Source organism: Hypanus sabinus, chromosome 17, assembly GCF_030144855.1.
Source record: "Hypanus sabinus isolate sHypSab1 chromosome 17, sHypSab1.hap1, whole genome shotgun sequence".
NCBI classification, from domain to species: Eukaryota; Metazoa; Chordata; class Chondrichthyes; order Myliobatiformes; family Dasyatidae; genus Hypanus; species Hypanus sabinus.
The window spans coordinates 61,692,291-61,711,869 of record NC_082722.1 but is presented as its reverse complement, the minus strand read 5'-3'; the positions used below and the strand labels follow the sequence as shown (position 1 = coordinate 61,711,869).

The 19,579-nt window shown below is 39.0% G+C and overlaps 1 protein-coding gene across 1 annotated transcript in view; it reads right to left on the bottom strand.

The window, feature by feature from the left end:
- The window catches only part of LOC132407212 (hepatocyte nuclear factor 4-beta-like), a 56,136-nt gene that overhangs the window by 15,037 nt on the left and 21,520 nt on the right, over window positions 1-19,579 (bottom strand). Inside the window, exons 3-4 of the mRNA XM_059993493.1 lie at window positions 10,431-10,525; window positions 2,900-3,006 (exon numbers count right to left, since the gene is read on the bottom strand). Of these exons, the coding sequence (XP_059849476.1) occupies window positions 2,900-3,006; window positions 10,431-10,525 (202 nt within the window). The remainder of the gene's footprint in view (window positions 1-2,899; window positions 3,007-10,430; window positions 10,526-19,579) is intronic.

Genomic DNA, 19,579 nt, shown 5'->3' with positions numbered 1-19,579 from the left:
CAATGAAATTTGATTAGTTCCTATATATTTCTTTATGATATCATATGGGAAAGTGATATAACAATTTCATGTCTTGAGTGAGTTCAACATTTCTTAATCTGTTAGTTGCCTATGAACCCAGCTGCTAGTATTTAAAACATTCCTTGCTAATTTGTATTTCTCCACATATAAGGGTCAATTATGTCATATCACCTGGACTTTTAAGTAGCAGAGAAATGATTTTAATATTAAAATAAAATCAAATTACTAGTGAAAACACAGACTTAACTGTTCTTCAAAAGGAATAGTATTCAGGAACCCACTGAGTTGAGAAAGGTACATAACAATTTTAGTCACACGACCATGCCAAAAATACATGTAAAGAATGCAATAATATGTTTCAACATATTTGTAGAAACAAAGAATTTTGAAGTTAGTATCCCTTCAAGCAATTAATTTTATTAATAGAAATTCTCTACTATACAATTCCTATAGGGGGCATTACAGGCTTTATCTTCTGAGCAGAGCAGATATTAACCACACCTGGTTAGTATGGGAATTTTTTCATCAAGTGCTTTTATGTCAAAGAGCTTTCCAACTGAAACAGACCAATTATGCAGATGCACAGTCTTGTAAAATTGAGATGTAATGGAGTTTTCCATTTCTCCTAGTTCTAGGACAGTAAGCAACCATCATATTACCAATGAAATACAGGATGACAGAGTGTCCTAATGAGTTGCAGTCAAATCAAAAACAAGAGAAAATCTGCAGATGCTGGAAATCCAAGCAACTCACACAAAATGCTGGAGGAACTCAGCAGGCCAGGCAGCATTGATGGAAAAAAGCACAGTCGACATTTCGGGCCGAAGCCCTTTGGCAGAACCAGAGAAAAAAGTTGAGGAATAGTCTTGAAAGGTGGGGAGAGGGGACCTGATGATGTGTGTGAAATGGAAGAGATGTGGTTGAGGGTAGTGTTGATGGGTAGCCTCCAACCTAAAGGCATAAGCATCAATTTCTCAAACTTCCAGAGATGCCTCCCCTCCAAACCCTTTTCCCCCTCTCATGTTACCTCCTTGCCTGCCAATCAACTCCCTCTGGTGCTTTACCCCACCCCCTCCTCTTTTTAATTTCTTCCATGGCTTCTGTCTCTTTCACCAATCAACTTCCTAGCTCTTTGCTTCATCCCTCCCCCTCCAAGTTTCACCTATCACCTGGTGTTTTTCTCTCTCCCCCTCCCTACACCTTTCAAATCTAATCCTCAGCCTTTTTCCTCTAGTCCTGCAAAAGGATTTCGGCCCGAAGTGCCGACTGTGCTTTTTTCCAAAGACGCTCTGCCTGTTCCTCCAGCAGTTTGTGTGTGTTGCTTATGAGTTGTAGCATGGATTTCTTCACTGCTGTCCAATATTCCATCAATAACTGTGCTTGAGAAGACAGACCAAAGGCGGGAAGAATGAGAGATTCAAAGAAACTAACAGATGAAACTAATGAGGTGGAAACAGATGAGAAGATTGCTATGCTTTAGATGAAAGTATATTATTTATTTTCATATACCTATAAGCATCATGTCAATCAATCAAAAGAAAGCATGGGTCTCCTCTCCAGGGAAAGTATCCTTATAATATGTCTTTTGTAAATAATAGAAAACTCCTCTTTATGAATAATAAGCCAAAGGAGAATTTGGTGGCATTTATCTGCTTAAAGAGAATGCAGCAATGCCACCATCTAAAATGTAAAATACTGTGATGACATTTCTTATTAAATTAAAACTACTTTTTATGTTTAACTTGCTAAGATAACGGCTTATACATAAACCTAACTAAAAGCAGTAGTGTGCTAATCACAAGACATTATTTCTCTTGTTGGCAAAAGAATTGTTGCTGTTCAGTGAGATTGATGACCTGAACCCACCACCATCAGGAAAACAACAAGGTTTCTTCAATTCAGCATTTGGTCTTAATTCTACTAAGCCTGTGATCTATGTAACATTGGCACTTAAAAAATATACAAGTTCCAAAGGACATTCAGAGCTTATTTCATTGCCAGTGACAAAACATTTTTTTCTAAATTGTAGTTAACTGTTGTTCCAGCTGGTTTGAACAGGATTGTATTTTGTGAATCTTATTGTAGGTTATCTAGTCAAATTTGTAAAGCATTTAATCATTACATCCCAGTTGACACTGAGAATTAAATGACCATCTGTGGGCAAGGTTTGCTTTTCAAAAATGGAATGAAATATAGTAGTGGTGTGATCATTAAGTAATCCAGAGTCTGGACTGACAATCCAAAGATGAGACTTCAAATGTCACCATATGGAATATAAATGCAGTCAGTGGCAAAAAAATTATTTTATTAATTATGATCATAGAGCTACTGAATCATTGTGAAAATGTATTATAAAAACTATAATATTTCTGTTGGACAGAGTTAAGTTTTACACCATTTTCAAATTCCAGTATAACAAAAGAAATTTGCTTTTCTTGACTTGAGATTTGCTAAAATGTTTTATTGCCAATTAAATACTTTTGAAGTGTGGTCACCGTTGAGATATAGGGAAGGTTTAACCAATTTGCATATGGCAAAATCCCAGAGTTAGGATTAATTTTAATTTATATATTGATTGATAATACAAATTGACCAATATTGACCGAAGCCCAACCAAGTTATCTTTATGTTCACTAGTGGATTAAGGTGCTGCACCAATGTTTCAGCCTGAAAATTTGCACCCAAGTGTCCAGAGTAGAAATTATACCCAGAAGTTCCAAATTCCGAGGTAAGATACTATTTACAAGTTAATTTGGTGCTACTTTCTTAAGATATTTCTCAAAATATTGATATTGGAAAACAATTATATTTTGCATATGTAAATAAACTGGGAGATACATTAAATGACTTAGATCATGATAATATTTCTTAAAATTACCTGACAAGACATTGCTTCTGCTTGTACTAGTATAGTGATAGAGAGAGAGCCAACATCTTCATAGCTTGTTCTGCGAATGCTGATCCTGTCCCGTTCATTTTGCACAGCTTTGAAAAATATCAAATTCAATGTTATAATTCCTAGTGCAAAATTCATGTGGATTCTATATAACCGTATGTGTCTCTGTCTCTAGCTTTGAGTTAGGAAGAGTCAAGAAAGAAGTGCATGCATTTCAATAGTTCCTTTCACTGAGTCAAGACTTAACATCATTTGTCAACTGTTCTTTCTCTCAGGTAATGGATGGAAAATTACAAAGATCACATGTCATGTCCAAAAGACCCTTCGTGAGGAACTGAAGGGATCATTTCTCAAATTGGCCCGTGTGTATTCTGGCAATTTAGGATTTGAATTTTTCAACATTTATCAGAAACTTTCCCAGCACATCCTTGGATACGTTGGCCGTTAACATAAATGACGAATTCCATTGTACACATGATAAATAAATCTGAATCTGAAAAGAATCTAGAAGTCCTCTTAAGAAAATTCTTTACTTTCTTGTGCAGTACAATAATCTGTGTCGATGATGTGCCTTGTAATACTAATCATTCACTGTAATAACATGTCTATAAATAGAGTCATTGAGCATGGCTACTAGGGACTTGAAATGGAATATGCTAGTCAGTAATGTACCAGAGATTCAATTAGAGAAAGTGAATTAGTATAAGTTATCAGTGGAACTGGACAGCTGTGAGGATTTGCATATTGTTCATTGTCATTACCATGTAATTGCAGTTTATTTATAGAAAAGAGCATCAGACGTACGAGGTGTGATTGATAAGTTTGTGGCCTAAGATAGAAGGAGTCAATTTTAGAAAACATATCACATCTATTTTTCAACATAATCCTTTCCTACATTTACACACTTAGTCCAGTGGTTATGGAGCATACGGATCTCTTCTTTGTAGAAGTCGGCGTCTTGGACCTCCAGAAAGCGGTCCACAGCAGGGGTGATTGATAAGTTTGTGGCCTAAGGTAGAAGGAGTTATACAGCTCTCATTACATGCACGTGTGGTTCAACTCTTTGAATGATCATACAGAAAGTTTGAAGTTAATAACTTTTGTGGTATTTCTGTTTCAGATAATTGAAAATTGCAAGTAAGCACTGTCTGAGAAAATGGACAACATCAGTCTTCGTGCAGTCATTTGCTACCTCGGTCTCAAGGGCTTATCATCCAAGGAGGTCCATGAGGACATGGTGGCAACACCAGGGGAGGGTGAAAAATAAATGTTTTCTAAAATTACCTCCTTCTACCGTAGGCCATGAACTTATCAATCACTCCTTGTACTTATGCAAGGATTTTTAATAATGAAAAATGCCTAGTATCTAATTTGGCCAGACAGTGCTATTGGGCTGGACCATGGTCATGTCTGGCCCACAGTCCCTAGAGCCCTAAGTAAAAGGTAGCTGCAGCTAAGTGGTTACTGATCTTTCTTTATTATTATTTTATCTTGCTGTTTGTTATACATTCCCTGGATATTGAGGAATTCAAAGATATTTTATAGTTGTGTGCTTATAGATGCCAAATTCATAAAAATCAATCAGAAAAAGACGTCAGGGGCCTAGCTGGCACTTGCGGCCTGCTCTTCTAGACAGTTCAATACCAGGTACTAAAGTTCGCGTCAGCTGGCCCTTTATATCCAGACATTGATGGCAGGTTGGTACTGCACCTGGTGAATTCAGACACCTGAGAAAAATAAAATGCCTCTGAACAAAACCAAAAATATAAAAGCAGAAAAAAAGTCAAGTTTTAATTTTTGACAAACATGAGAAAATCTGCTGAAGCTAGAAGCATTAAAGCCAGGGCCAGCTGGCTATAGGACAGCTTCTTTCTATAAGTCATTAGACTTTTAAATTTGCATGTCTATACATTGCAACAGAGTCACAACGCAAAGATTTTTACTCCCTCACGTTGTGGCATGGACTTAAGATTTTAAATAAATTCTAAATCCAAAGGAACACGAAAATGCCGGAGGAACTCAGCAGGTCAGGCAGCGTCTATGGAAGTTAACAGATAGTCGACATTTCAGGCCGAGACCCTTCTTCAGGACTCCTTAATAAAATCAGATTCATGTTTATTATCACTGGCATGTTGTGAAATTTGTTAACTTAGCAGCAGCAGTTCAATACAATACATAAAATAGAAGAAAAATAAATAAATAAATCAATTACAGTATACGTATGTTGACTAGATTAAAATTAAGCAAAAACAGTAATAATATATATTTAAAAATGTGGTCGTGTTCACAGGTTCAATGTCCATTTAGGAATCGGATGGCAGAGGGGAAGAAACTGCTCCTGGATCGCTGAGTGTGTGACTTCAGGCTTCTGTACCTCCTACCTGATGGTAACAGTGAGAAAAGGGCATGCCCTGGGTGCTGGGGGTCCTTAATAATGGATGCTGCCTTTCTGAGACACCACTCTTTGAAGATGTTCTGTAAGCTAGTACCCAAGGTGGAGCCAACTAATATTTGCCATCAGTTTACCAGTAGGTGGCAGGATTCCATCATCTGCTCGCCCCACCTATATGTAATTCTATTTACTTAGCTAAGGTAATTAAAGATTAACTTTTTTGCTAATCAAAACATGTACATCAAAACATATAAAGATTCAGTGAAATGCTTTGTTTGCACCAATGACCAAAAGAGTCCAAGGGTGTGCTGGGGACAGCCAATAAGTATCGCCATGCTTCTCCACCGACTTACTAACCTTAAGCCTAACCCACGTATGCCCTTGGATTGTGGGAGGAAAGCAGAGCGCTTGAGGGAAACCCATGCAGTCATGGGGAGAGCGTACAAACTCTTTACAGACACCGGTGATGTAAAATGTTGCACTAACTGCTTCACTAGTGTGCTGCTTAAAGCAGAATACTTAGCTAAGCTAATGAAAGCAGTTAATCTAGTTTAAGAAATTCATCCTCAATCAGGAACACTAAACATTCTGAATAATCACAACAGCACATTGTACTCTGCTTGTGATATATTAAACTAAATGATTGTATGCCAGTCCATCATCTCCTCTTGCAGGAAGTTCCAGATATCAACAGCTCCCTATATGTGTATGTATATATAATAATATATGTGTACGTATATGTAGATAAATGTTGCCCTCATATCCCCTTTAATACTTGTTCTTCTTAACCCTACTATGGGAAAATGATTGAGACTTCCTACTTTGTTGGTGCCTTTTATAATTCTATACACTTCTGTCAGATCATCACACAGCTTAATGAGTCCAGCATATCCAATCTTTCCCCAAAAATCCAAGGCTTCTGATCCAAGCAACATCCCGGTGAATCTCTTTTGTCCTGTCTCCAGTAAGGTGACTAGTATTTCATACAATACACCAAGTGCACTTGGAATCCCAGACTATCAATCTAATATTTCACCACATTAAAGATAATAGACTGTTATCTTTTTCTATTCATAAGCACTAAAAAGGATTATTTCCCCTGTGACACCCCAAATACATCGGACTTCATGACATGTATTTGTGTTCAGCAAAATGAAAACCAACATGCAGGATAGACTTGAGACCCTGAGTTGATGTAACAAGCATAAAATGGATGCCCTGGTTGAAAGGTCAGACCAGGCCTCACCCCAGGCTCCTGAAAAACAACTGATCTGAAAGTGGATAAAGCAATTTTAGAATGTCAGACCAGACTGTCTACAACAGATGTTAGGCCTTCTGAAAATACTAATAAGGAGCCAAGTGTCTGTTTTGGGATCTTTCAGAAAAATTGAGGGGCAGGAAAAGAATAGGGTGAAAGATCAAAGAAGGTTGCAAATGAAAGGAGGAACTAGAGGAGAGTAAAATACACAGCTGGCAAACTTCCATTACATATATTAGGTTCAGAATAATATAACAAGTTGATGCTCACTGCCATGAAATAGAGCAATTTATCATGGGATAAATCCCACTGCCGAAATGAAAACATAAAAGCTGTTATTCAATTTTCACACAAGATGCTGGAGGAACTCAGCAGGCCAGGCAGCATCTATGGAAAGGAATAAACAGTCAACCTTTCAAGCCGAGAAACTTCATCGGGATGAGGGACCTGATGAAGGGTCTCAGCTCAAAACATCGACTGTTTATTCCTTTCCATAGTTACAGCCTGGCCTGCTGTGTTCCTCCAGCATTTTGTATGTGCTGCCTTGGATTTCCAGCAGCTGCAGATTCTCACATGTTTGTGATTCATTTCTTTTCATGCAGTACTGGGAGAAATAAATGTATTAGCTTGATGAAATGAGGAGAAAAATTAATTTGAACTGATGTTATGATTTTACATCATGATGTCCCCTAAGAAACAGGCACCATTGTAGAACCTTCTTGAGATGGTTAGGGATTGTTGTAATGGTATACTAGAACAGAATTATGAATCCAGGCAAAGTAAGGAATAAGAGAGCGAAACCTTCTTCTAAATCCTGCTTAGAGAAACCAATTTTTCTGGCTATATTTAAAAAGGAATATAGGTGCTTCAAAGCGAAAACAAAATTCTCACTGAAAATAAAAAACAGAGGAACAGTAAAGCAGTTTTGCAACACAAGCTTCACCTCAATGGGTTGCAGGTATATTAGTAATGTAGTCTCTCTCAAAGGCGGTGAACCTTTGGGATTCTCTGGAGGTTGTGAAAGCTCAGTCATTATGTTTATTCAAAACAGAGTCTGCTAGAGTTCTGGGTATTAGTGAATCAGGGTATATAAAAATAGCACTGAGAAATGGTATACATGTGAAAAATCAGACGTGATACTGTTAAATGGCACTGCAGGCTTAAAGAGTCATCTCATGGTTATATTTGTTATATTCTTAAAACAGGAGATGAAAAGCTATCAATGTAAGTGTGCATCTCAGTGTCACGCCATAACACACAGAGAAAGGCCCGTCAGCCCAAACTCATCCACGCCAAACAAGATGGCTAATTGAGCTAGTCTATATCCCTTTAAAACTTCCCTATCCTGTAACTGTCCAAATGCCTTTTAAATATCATAATTGTACCTTCCTCTAGTACTTCATCTGGCAGCCCATTCAATAGACTCATCAGTCTTTGTGTGAAGAAATTATCTAACTAACCAATGCAATTGAGAAGTAACTTTAAATGTAACCAACAAGTTATTTGACTAGCCAGTGTTTTTTTTGATGGTCTCTTTGGGGGTTTGCTGTTGGTCGCATGCTGGGTGGTGAAGGGCTGTGCTTTTGCTGAGGCAGATGGGGGAGGGTTGATGCTTTGCTGCTAGTTGTGCATGGAGGGGGTGGGGTGCTTTAGGGTTCTGATGTTCTCCTGTCATTCATTCTTCGGAGTTTTGGTCTGTTTTGTGGATGTCTGCTAGGAGTAAGAATTTCAGGTTGTATACGTTGTATTGTATACGTTCTCTGATATTAATTGGAACCATTGAATATACAAGGTAATATGTCACGAAGCAATATGGACTTGATGATTGAATCCAACACCAACTTTGTGCCATGTTGTTTGGCCCCTGCAGTATCAGCCGCTCAAATCATCCAACTGAAAATAGTTATGAAATGGTTTTGACACTTTCAGTTTTACTGCCAGCAGGTATGAGCTGCATTTTGTGTATAATGATCATGATGATGAATTGCTTCCACCACGTTCCCTGGCAGGGCATTCCAGGCACCTAATCCTCACAGTAAAGAGGGCAACACCGTAGCACAGTGGATCGCACAATGCTTTGTGGTACCAGTGACTCTGGTTCAAATTCCTTCTGCTGCCTGTAAGGAGTTTGTGCATTCTTCCCATGACTGCATAGGTTTCCTCCGGGTGCTCTGGTTTCCTCCCACAGTCCAAAGATGTACTGGTTGGTAGGTTAGTTGGCCATAGTAAACTGTGATTGGGCTAGAATTAAATTGGGGAATTGCTGGGCAGCATGGCTTGGAGGGCCGGAAGGGCCTATTACACGCTGAACCCCAATAATAAATAAATAGAATGCTACATAAATCTTTAAACTCTGTCACTCTCACCTTAAAGCTGTGCCTAGCAATTAGAATGAGAAGAAACAGCAAGTGATAAAACATACATTATATGCTTGTATAATTTGCAGTTCAGCCAAGTCTTTGTATTGTACATTGCAGCACATAATTTGTAGTCATTAATGAGCCATCAGTCATCAGACCTTGTCCTACCAAAAAAACAGGAAAAAGTCTTTTGGAATCTATTTAAGATACAATCCCAGTTTAGACAGCCATCAAAACATTCAAAAATCTAGGTTTCGAGCATTAAGGCTACATTTGGAATATTGTGTTTGGTTCAGGTCACCTCATTATAGGAAGGATATGGAAGTTTCAGAGTGGCTGCAGAGGAGATTTACCAGGAAGCCACCTGGATTAGAGAGCATGTTTTATGAGGATAGGTTGAATGAGCCAGGGGTTTTCTCTTTGGAGAGGAGGATGAGAGGTGACTTGATAGAGATGTATAAGATGATGAGGCACAGATCAGCTGGACAGCCAGAGACACTTTTCCAGGGTAGAAGCAAGGGGGCACTTTAAGGTGCTGCGAGAAAAGTATAGGCAGAGGCAGGTTCTTTTTACACATGGAACACCTTGCCAGGATTGTGGTTAAGGCAAATACATTACAAACATTTAAGAGACTTAGACAGGCACATGGATGAAAGGAAAATGGAGGGCAATCTGGGAGGGAAGAGTTAAGTTAATCTTGGAGTAGAATAAAGGTTTGGCAAAACACTATGGGCTATAGGATCTGGACATGTTGTACTTTTCTAACTCAAAAGGAGGTCATTTGATTCATCATAACCACGTTGACTTTTCTTTAAAGAAGAATTTCCTAAATTAGCCCTATACCCTTGCTTTTTCGTCCCAGTGCAAGTTGGTCTGCACCAAGTCATTGTGGCCAGTGCAACCACACTGCTGTGTAAATCAATGCAATGTAGCGACATTGCAGATGGAGTATCTGGGCATTTTAAAAGATGATGGGTGAAGATCGGTTTGAATTTGTAACACTTACTTATTTCTGTACGCTGTGAATCCCAGAAACATGATGGCAATTCATCTTAGTGCAGAATGTATTCATTATCTACTCTGTTAAACACAACATTTATTTAGCTAGGCAAGTTAGTCAGTGAGCGTGACAGTGTTAAACAATTTTAACTTCAATTTTTGACAAGATACATGTGAAAGGAAGGAGTGACAAAGCTATAATGGTCTGAATTGAAGATCTAAATAGGAATTTAATATAGTTTTGATAGAATAAAGGATTTATGGAGATATTCAAATCTTTGCAATAATGGTCTAGGTGGGAATTTACATGCCATGGGACATATATAAAACAACCCTCCAGTCTAGAAGCAATATTGGAAGGAAGTCTGCTGTAATAATATTAATCACTTCTGAGTGGTGTTGCATGTAATAGTCTGGCTACAAGATGAACACTGCTAATATATCAAAGAGAAAGCATCAATTAAATGCAGATGTGACTGGAGAATGCAACAAGTTGTCCTTTACCTTCCTTTCTCATCCCAGCCCTGAAGCACTTCTTCAGTCGGCAGTATCTACACTGGTTTCTTTTATCCTTGTCGACCACACACTGCCTGCTAAACCTGCAGGTAGGGAAGACAATGTTGATTACTTTGTCCACTAAAATGACTTTTCAATTGTTGGCTCTTTATTATTTTCTACAAGAGACAAAGCAGAGTTTTTAAAAATGTCACCTCATCTTACCAATTGGCCTTATAAGAGTAATTTAAATAGAGAATCAGGATCAGATTAAATGTCACTGGCATATGGTATGGAATTTCTTAACTTAGCGGCAGCAGTACAATGAAATACATGATAATATAGAGAACAAACTGTGAATTACAGTACATATATATATATTAAATAGTTAAGTCAGTAGTGCAAAAAATAGAAATGGAAAATAGTCATGAGGTAGTGTTCATGGGTTTGATGACCATTCAGAAATTAATTGACAGAAGGGAAGAAGCTGTTCCTGAATCGTTGAGACCAAAGATTCAAACTATTCATATATTGTCTTTAAGAAATCATATAAGCAATTCACCTTCATTTGTGTGCATAGGGTAATTACTTGTGAGATCACATACTGAAGATCAGCTGACTCCTAAAGTAATTATGAAAACTTATATCTGTTTAAGAAATGGAGTGATTCCTGAATGGCCTTATCCTAATTCTTTATTATGTTTTCATGTTGTAGTCATGTAGCTGCTTATTTATCGTTTCATGATAAATCTCACCACCATAACCCATGTCAAGCTTCCACTGGACTGAAATGCTATAAGGAGAAATTTTGTCATTAGTGTTTACAATGCAGATTTCTCAGATATAGCAAAAGATGAGATTTTTACTCATTTAGGAACAAAGAATCTTAAACAAACTTGCATTTATCCAACACAATACAAGATCTTCATTCAATGTACTACAGAGCCTATAAAATGTAAACCAAATAACAGTAAATACTGGAAATTGAAAATAAAAGCAGGCAATGCTGCAAGTACTGAACAGCTAGACCTTGTCTACAGGAAGAGGAAAAGAGTTAATATTTCAGATTGAAGACTCATTGTCAGAACGAGTTTTCCATCTGAAGGTTAACTTTGCTTCTCTTCCGACAGATGAGGTGACACATCTCAAGCTGCTCATGAAGAAGGCACAGTCGTGGCTGTACTTCATTATGGGGTTGTGGAGATCTGGTAGGTCACCAAAGACTCTAGCACATTTCTACAGATCTGCCCTGGAGGACATTCTGATTGGCTGCATCATTGCCTGGTATGGAGGCTCCAAAGCACAGAGGAAAGCTGTCGATGATTGCAGACTCAGCCAGTTCCATCACAGGAACAAGTCTCCCCACTATCAAGGACACCTTCAAAAGACCTCAAAAACATAAGAAGGCTGTGTCCATCCTTATGGACCTTCACCATCCAGAGTATGTCTTAATGTTATTGCTACTATCGAGGAAGAGGTAGAGGAGCATGAAGTGTGACACCCAATGCTTCTTCCCACCCACCATCAGCTTCCTCAACAGTCCATGAACTCTAACTCACCATTCGTCTTTCACGATATTTTTTTATCTATTTTATTTTATTTCCAGCTTAGTAATTTTTTATGTCAGCAAGTTTCATGACACACGTCAGTGATAATAAACCTGATTCTGATTCCAAGCCTGGCTTGCTGAGTAATTCATAGCCTATTAGATCCATTTGCTGCTATCATGTATGGAAAGATGGCATAGTCCCAGAGCCAGATAATCATATTACAATAATGTTGATAAAGGGATGATTTCTGATCAGAACACAGGGAAAAAATTTTCTCCTTTTCTTTAAATTGCACTTTAAAAATCTTTTGCACCAAAAGCATATGTAAAATAAAAGCTGTCACCATTTCTACTAATCGCTTTAGTACATTTAATGTGTGATTAACCCGTCAGATTGCTAGAAGCAATATTTTAGACTGATAATTGACTGAATGGTTATTAAATATCCAGAGGAAATGAAAGCATACACAAGGAACTCAAAAAACAGCAAACCATTCACTATAATTCATTTTACACTTGCCCACAGTTCAAGGTCCAGTTTAAGAAAGTGAATATAGATTAAAAACATACCCCACTTGTTTTCATTTATTAAGTGTTGAAATGTATTCTATTAAATGTTCAAAATAATATTATTAAGTTCCTACAATCAAGTTCAAGGCTATCTGAACATCTCCGTGAATCCATATGAAGCGAGCATTGCAACGCTTATCTTCACTAATAGAAGTCAAAGGTTCAAAAAATGTTTAAAGGTTCATTTATTATCAAACCATGTATCAGCACACAACTCTGCAATTTGTCTCCTCCAGATAGTCACAAAACAAAGAAAGAACATGAAGTCATTCTCAGAGAAGCATCAAACCCATACACCCCCCACACACAGAAGAATGGCAGCCCAATCATTAACCCCCACAACCCCCAAAACCCCCACACAAAATGCCACAAGAACATCAACCACCCCAAAAAACAACCTTTCCCCTGCACAAGAAACTAACAACATAACGGCACATCAATCCACAAACACCCTCCTCTTGCACAACAAAATTAAAAACAAACAGATGATAAAAACTGACTATAAAAACCACGTCTGAGAAAGTCCACAGTCCATAAATCAGCTTATAAGAGCACATTAGATTTTATTATGGGCTGTAACTTTTCATAGATATGTAATATCAGCATATCTAGTTGTCTTATTATATTGCTTTGGGTGCATTTTTATTTATGCATTAAGTTTGTCAGCTTCATTCCCAAATTGCTCTTGCAAACTGCATATAATATTGAAGCTATTCTGAGGTAGAGTGGGGATAATTGGGTAATTTCTGTCAACCAAGTCTGTAGGTTGTTTTATTTATGTCACTGATTCTCACATAATTTGTATGCAACTACCTTCACCTTATTGTAATTTTGTAATACTCTTCGGAAAGCACAGTTTTCTTCCTGAACTACTGCACAAATAATCAGGGCACAAGGTCCATTCATTTCTGCCTCATTGGCTGATAGTGTTTTCAGTAGATACTTATGCTTTTGATATTGGCCATGCACACAAATGAAAAAGGTTGGAAGTAGATTTTTTAGTTCTAATTGCCATCCCAAATTCAGAAAACTGAAGGGAAAACCAAAATGTACCTCTCCCCTAATAGTTCCTATTCTCATCTCCTTTGCCAGCAGCTCTTTCTGTTCTTGCTTATCTCTGTCCAGCAGCTGGTTCCGGTCTTCACACTCCCCTCCTTCGCTCCATCTCCATTTTGTTTCTCTCTGTCTGCCTCCAGCTCTTACCCCCTCCCATGTTTTATTCTGGCATCTTCCCTCTTCCTTTCCAGTCCTAAAGAAGGGTCTCATCCTGAACCATCAACTGTTTATTCAATTCCACAGATGCTGCTTGACCTATTGAGTTCCTCCAGTGTTTTATGTGGGTAGCTTACTGTCACTTATTCACCTGCCTCTGCCCCCCAGCTCAGCCTTGCTCCACCCCTTTAGCTGGCACAATCTTACTATCACCTTACACCCTTCCTCAGTCCAACAATCACCTCAGTCATCATTCTCATCACTCCTCTTTGTTTGCTTCTCCAACCTCAGTCCTGATGCAGAGTTTAGACCCCATAAGTTGATGATTTCTTTCCATCTACAGACTGCTGCTTGACCACGCAGATTATTATGTGTTGCAGCCTCCAGCATCTGCAGTCTCTTGTGTTATTCTTCAAGATAACATCTCTAACACTGATGAATACAAATGATTTTCAAAATAGTTTACAAGATACTATTTTCTGAACTCCAAACCTGTACATGTTTGGTGTGCATACTCACTCAAGACTCCCTGTCCAAATGACAAAAATATCTATCTGTTGCAGCATCATTTTAAATATTAAGATTTGAAAATTGTCTTGTAGATTAAAACAGGCTGCTGTTCCACGTGCAGTCTATGGCTTGGAGTTTTCACTGTAATAAATTATACCAAGGCCACAACCCTTTTTATTTTTGAGCAATGATGCTGCTTCCTTTCAACTTTACCATGCAATTTATTGTGTCTGTGCAACTACATATCAATTAAAATAAAAGCACGCACGTGGGAGATGGCACAGGTATGTTATCAGTTCATATGTAATGCTAAGGGGAGTATTTGTTCTAAATGAAATAGATCCATACATTACACTTCCTTACCATTCAGATTAATGTGACATTAAACTGTAACTGTAACAAGACATTCAACTTCTCTTTAACAAACCATATTCAAATAAACATGCTTTCAAATAACAGTCCAGAACTACCTTCACCATTCTAAAGGCTCAGTCTTTTGGGTGGCGCTCTGTCTCTTGCAGCATAGAGCCTCTGGACCTGTGGAGTGGCATCAGGTTTGGAAGGTATCTTACAAAGACGACTTTCTCTGATGCATGTGTCATGTTGCTGTTAGTGACATAATCATCACTGGGAGATGAAGTCCGGTGGCTGTAATGTGTCGGTCTTGTTGGATGCAGTTGGTTCAGCTGTGTTCGTGGGCTGAGCATCCAGTATCTGGCCCACACGATATCTCCATGTCTGGTCTCCAACATCCACTGTGGTCCAGTTCTGTAGCTGGTCCACTTGTCTTCTCAGTAAGTCACACGCTAGGACTTCCTGTCCAACCTTGAAGCTCCTTGCTGAGTCACGCGTAAATAGGCTGAACTGTTTATTCTGCCCTTTCCTCTGAGATCTGGTTTCAGGTGGTCTATGCAAGAACTCAGATTCCTGCTTGTGAACAGCTTTGCAGGTGTTCGATTTATCATCACATGAACAGAGTTCTGATACACAAAAAGAAGTTGTCCACCTTGAGCTGTAGAGGAATGTCCTACTTCTCCATAGCTTTATTCGACTTCTTGAAAGTTAGGACAAACCTTTCAGTTAACCCGTTCTTTGCAGAGTGGTGAAGAGCTGACTTGAAATGTTTGATGCCATTTTTTTCCATGAATACTTTGAGTTCTTCTGAGGTGTATTGTGGTCTGTTGTCACTCATAATTTGTTCAGGTAAGCCATTTCTGGAGGAGATAGTCCTTAGGGCAGAAACAGGCTTTTTGGAGGTGGTTGACTTCACTGGTGTGACCTCCAACCACTTCAAATGAGCATCCACAGCAATCACAGAGTCCATGAGTGGCCCAGCAAAGTTAATATGCACTCTTTGCCAAGGTGTCAACAATCACTCCCACAGGTGTAAAGGTGCCTGCGGGGATGCATTTGGAACTTTTTGGCCTCCCAAAGAGCTTTTGGTCATGTCTTCAATCTGTCAATCTATTCCTGGCCACCACATGTAGCTCTGGGTGAGACTCTTCATCTTGACTATACCCAGGAGTTCTTCATGCAGATCCTCTAACACTCTGGTGTGCAGTTTAGAGGGAACCACAACATGAGATTCACAAATCAGGGTCCTTTGAAATATGGACAATTGATCTCTTCTCACTGAGAACTCTGGAAACATAGGATTACCAGGAGATTGTCATCCTTGCATGGTGATGTCATAAACCTTTGACAATGTCAGATCATTCCTTGTTTCTCTTTGTATTTCAGAAATTCTTACCAGTAACTGGTCTACCAATGCAGTGTGGAACACTTCTGCTGGGTCACAGTTTGAAGACTTTTCTTCTTCAGTGGAATAATAGTGGAATACATGACAAACTGTCAATGTTGCTGTATTGTTTTGTACCCTTGAACTCTATGTCATAAGAGTAGGCTCAAAGGAAATTGCCCAAAGTTCTAAACAGATAGCAGTGATCACTGGGATTTCCTTCCTGGGACTGAAAATGGACACAAGAGGATCATGTCTTACTAGTATAACCTTTTGTCTGTAGAGGTAGTGGTAGAATTGCTTTATTCCCCACAAAAGACTAAGGGCCTCTCAGCTGATCTGTGCATTGTTGCGTTCTGTGATTGTCAATAATCTTGAAGTAAATGCAATTGGATTTTCAAATCCATCTTTCATAGTGTGTTGTAAAAAGGCTCCAAAACCATACGGGGACCAGAAGATCATTAAACATCGGAGTAGATATAGGCCATTCAGCCCATCAAATCTGCTCCACCATTTCAGCATGGCTGATGCCAGATCCCACTCAACCCCATACAACTGCCTCCTCACCATATCTTTTGATACCCTGACCAATCAAGAAACTATCAACTTCCACCTTAAATATATACATGGACTTGGCCACTTGCAGTCCATGGCAGAGTATTCCACAGATTCATTACTCTGTGGCTAAAAAAAATTCCTCTTTAGCTCTGTTCTAAAAGGTCGCCCATCAATTTTAAGGCTGTGCCCTCCACTTCTGGATACCCCCACCACAGGAAATATCCTCTCCACATCCACCTTATCTAGTCCTTTCAACATCTGATAGGTTTCAATGAGATCCCCCCCCCCCCCACCCAACCTACATTCTTCTAAATTCCAGTGAGTAAAGGCCCAAAGCTGCCAAATGCTCCTCATTTGCTAACTCCTTTATTCCTGGAATCATCCTCGTGAACCTCCTCTGGACTCCCTCCAATGAAAACATATCCTTTCTGAGAAATGAGGCCCAAAACTGTTGACAATGCTCCATGTGCAGCCTGAATAGTGTCTTATAAAGCCTCAGCATTATCTCATTGCTTTTATATTACATTCCCTTTGAAATAAATGCTGACATTGCATTTGCCTTCTTTACCACAGACTCAACCTGTAAGTTGACCTTTTGGGAGTCTTGCATGAGGACTGCTAAGTCCCTCTGCACCTCTGACATTTGAACCTTCTCCCCATTTAGATAATAGACTGCACTATTGTTCCTTTTACCAAAATGCACTGGCAGCCAACCAGAGAAGCCCCCCTTTATTCCCACCCACTGCCTCCTGCCTGTCAACTATTCCTGTATCCATGCCAGTGTCTTTCCTGTAACGCCATAGGATTTTATTCTGTTAAGCAGCCTCATGTGTGGCACCTTATCAAATGGCTTCTGAAGATTCAAGTAAATGACATCCACTGCCTCTCCTTTGTCCATCCTGTTTGCTACTTCCTTGAAGAACTTCCTGCTTGACTGCTCAATGTCAATTTGCAGACAGGTTTGTGAAAAGGCAATCCTTGAAAACCTCTCCCTGTCTTCTATTCACAGCAAGGGATACTGCATAATGCATAGCATAAGATTGATGCTCACTTTGAAATCCCCACATATGCGAACAGCTCCGAACTTCCCTTTCTTGATCACCAGGACAATGGACGTGGCCCAATCGCACAGCTCAACCTCGCAGAGAATGCCAGATGTCTCCAAGCTCTGAAGTTCAGCATCCACTTTAGGACATAATGCATAATGCACCGGGTGATCCTCATGGAATCTTTGTGTTGCTGCTTCATTTAGTTCAGTTCTGGCCTCCATGCCTTTGAGTTTGCCAATACTTTTCTCAAACACCTTCTCACTAGCATCAAACAGTTGTGCCAGTCTCTGGTTAGTGCTACCGTTTGAGTTGTAGTTGCCTGTTGATGACACATGGAGAGCATTGATTGTGTGCCAGTCTAGTTGGATTTTTCTCAGCCATTCATATCTGAAAAAGTGCTGGCCCTCCACTTTTCAACACATAAAGCTCTAACAGCTGTGTTTTGCCTTCGCACATTACATTTACTTTCAGTTTGCATTTGGGAGACACTTTTGTGTCTGTGTAGGCTGTGTAGATCTTTAGCATCACTGATGTCTTTTCTAACGGTAGCTTAGCAACAAGTCTGTTGTAGTCAGCTTCTGCAGTTATAGACAAAGCTGACTCTGTATCTAGCTCCATTTTCAGTTTTACACTAGACATCTATTGTGATCCATATGATTTTGTGATTGCTTCAGTAATACTATACAGTTGCAGGCATGACAGTTCACCTTTGTCAGCCTCTGTGTTGTCTGATTCAGTTGCACATTGAGTCACTTTATGCATTGGTTTGGTTTTGTGTTTAAAACAAAACTCTGAGGTTTTGCTCTTTGGTCGCACTTCCTGTCTGATTTGCACACTCTCCATGTGACCTTGTCTGTGACACTTTCCGGGAACATTGTTTTTTTGAACCAACAGTCATTTGCATCATGGGAGGATTTGCTACATTGATAACATTTTTGGATTTTTGTACCATTCAGGGAGAGTTTGTGCATTTCATGTTCTAAACTCTTTTTCTGTAGTTCTGCTGTACCCTTTGCTGCTGTCTCCAATGATATCACAGAGGTCAATGCCTTTTCTAAGGTATGGTCTCTTTCTGATAGTAGCCTCTTTTGATTGTTTTGACTATGCATGCCACATACAAGCCTATCCCTTAATGCATCAATGTCCATCTCTGAAGTCACAGTATTGGGAAAGTTTACACAGTTCTGCAAGGTATTCAGAAATACTTTCATCCTTTGACTGCTTCGTTTAATTAAATCTAAATCACTCAGCTATTGCCAGTGGTTTAAGGCTTAAAAAATTTTGTAAAATGGTAACAATTTTGTTGAACATCTTGCTTGCTGACTTTCCAGGAGTTATTAAGTTGTGTAAGAGCCTGTATGTTTTAGCACCCATTAAGATAAGAAGTGTGGATACTTACTTTTCCTCATCCACGTTGTTCGTGTTACAACACAATTCAACCCTCTTGATATATTATTCCCAGCCATTATTAGTACTATCAAATTCATCAACGTTCTCGAGTAAGGATATCGTCGTGTTATTTTCACTTTAACTTTGCTAACTGCGCACTGTTACACATCTCTTTATTCACACCTGCAATGGCCTTCTCCATACTGATTAACTCTTTCTTCTTGCTGTCTCTCTCCCTTCCCCTCTGTTATCCTCTGACTGTTGGTGCCATTGGTGATATTTGTTGACATTCAGGTTCGTACTCGTCTCCAGTTTGTTGCGTCTGTGCAACTACATATCAATTAAAATAAAAGCACACACACGGGAGATGGTATTCTCTGGTGTTTTCACATTGCAGTGAGAGAGGGAGAGGGAGGGAGAGAGAGAGAGATAGAGAAAACAATACGCGTGCATAGAGAACCGATCAATGTGCATAGGTAAGTTATCAGTCTATACATATTGCTAAGGGGAGTCATTGATCTAAAAAAAATAGATCCATGCATTACACAAATAAGCTTTTTTATGTTGAAAGGATAATTGTCAA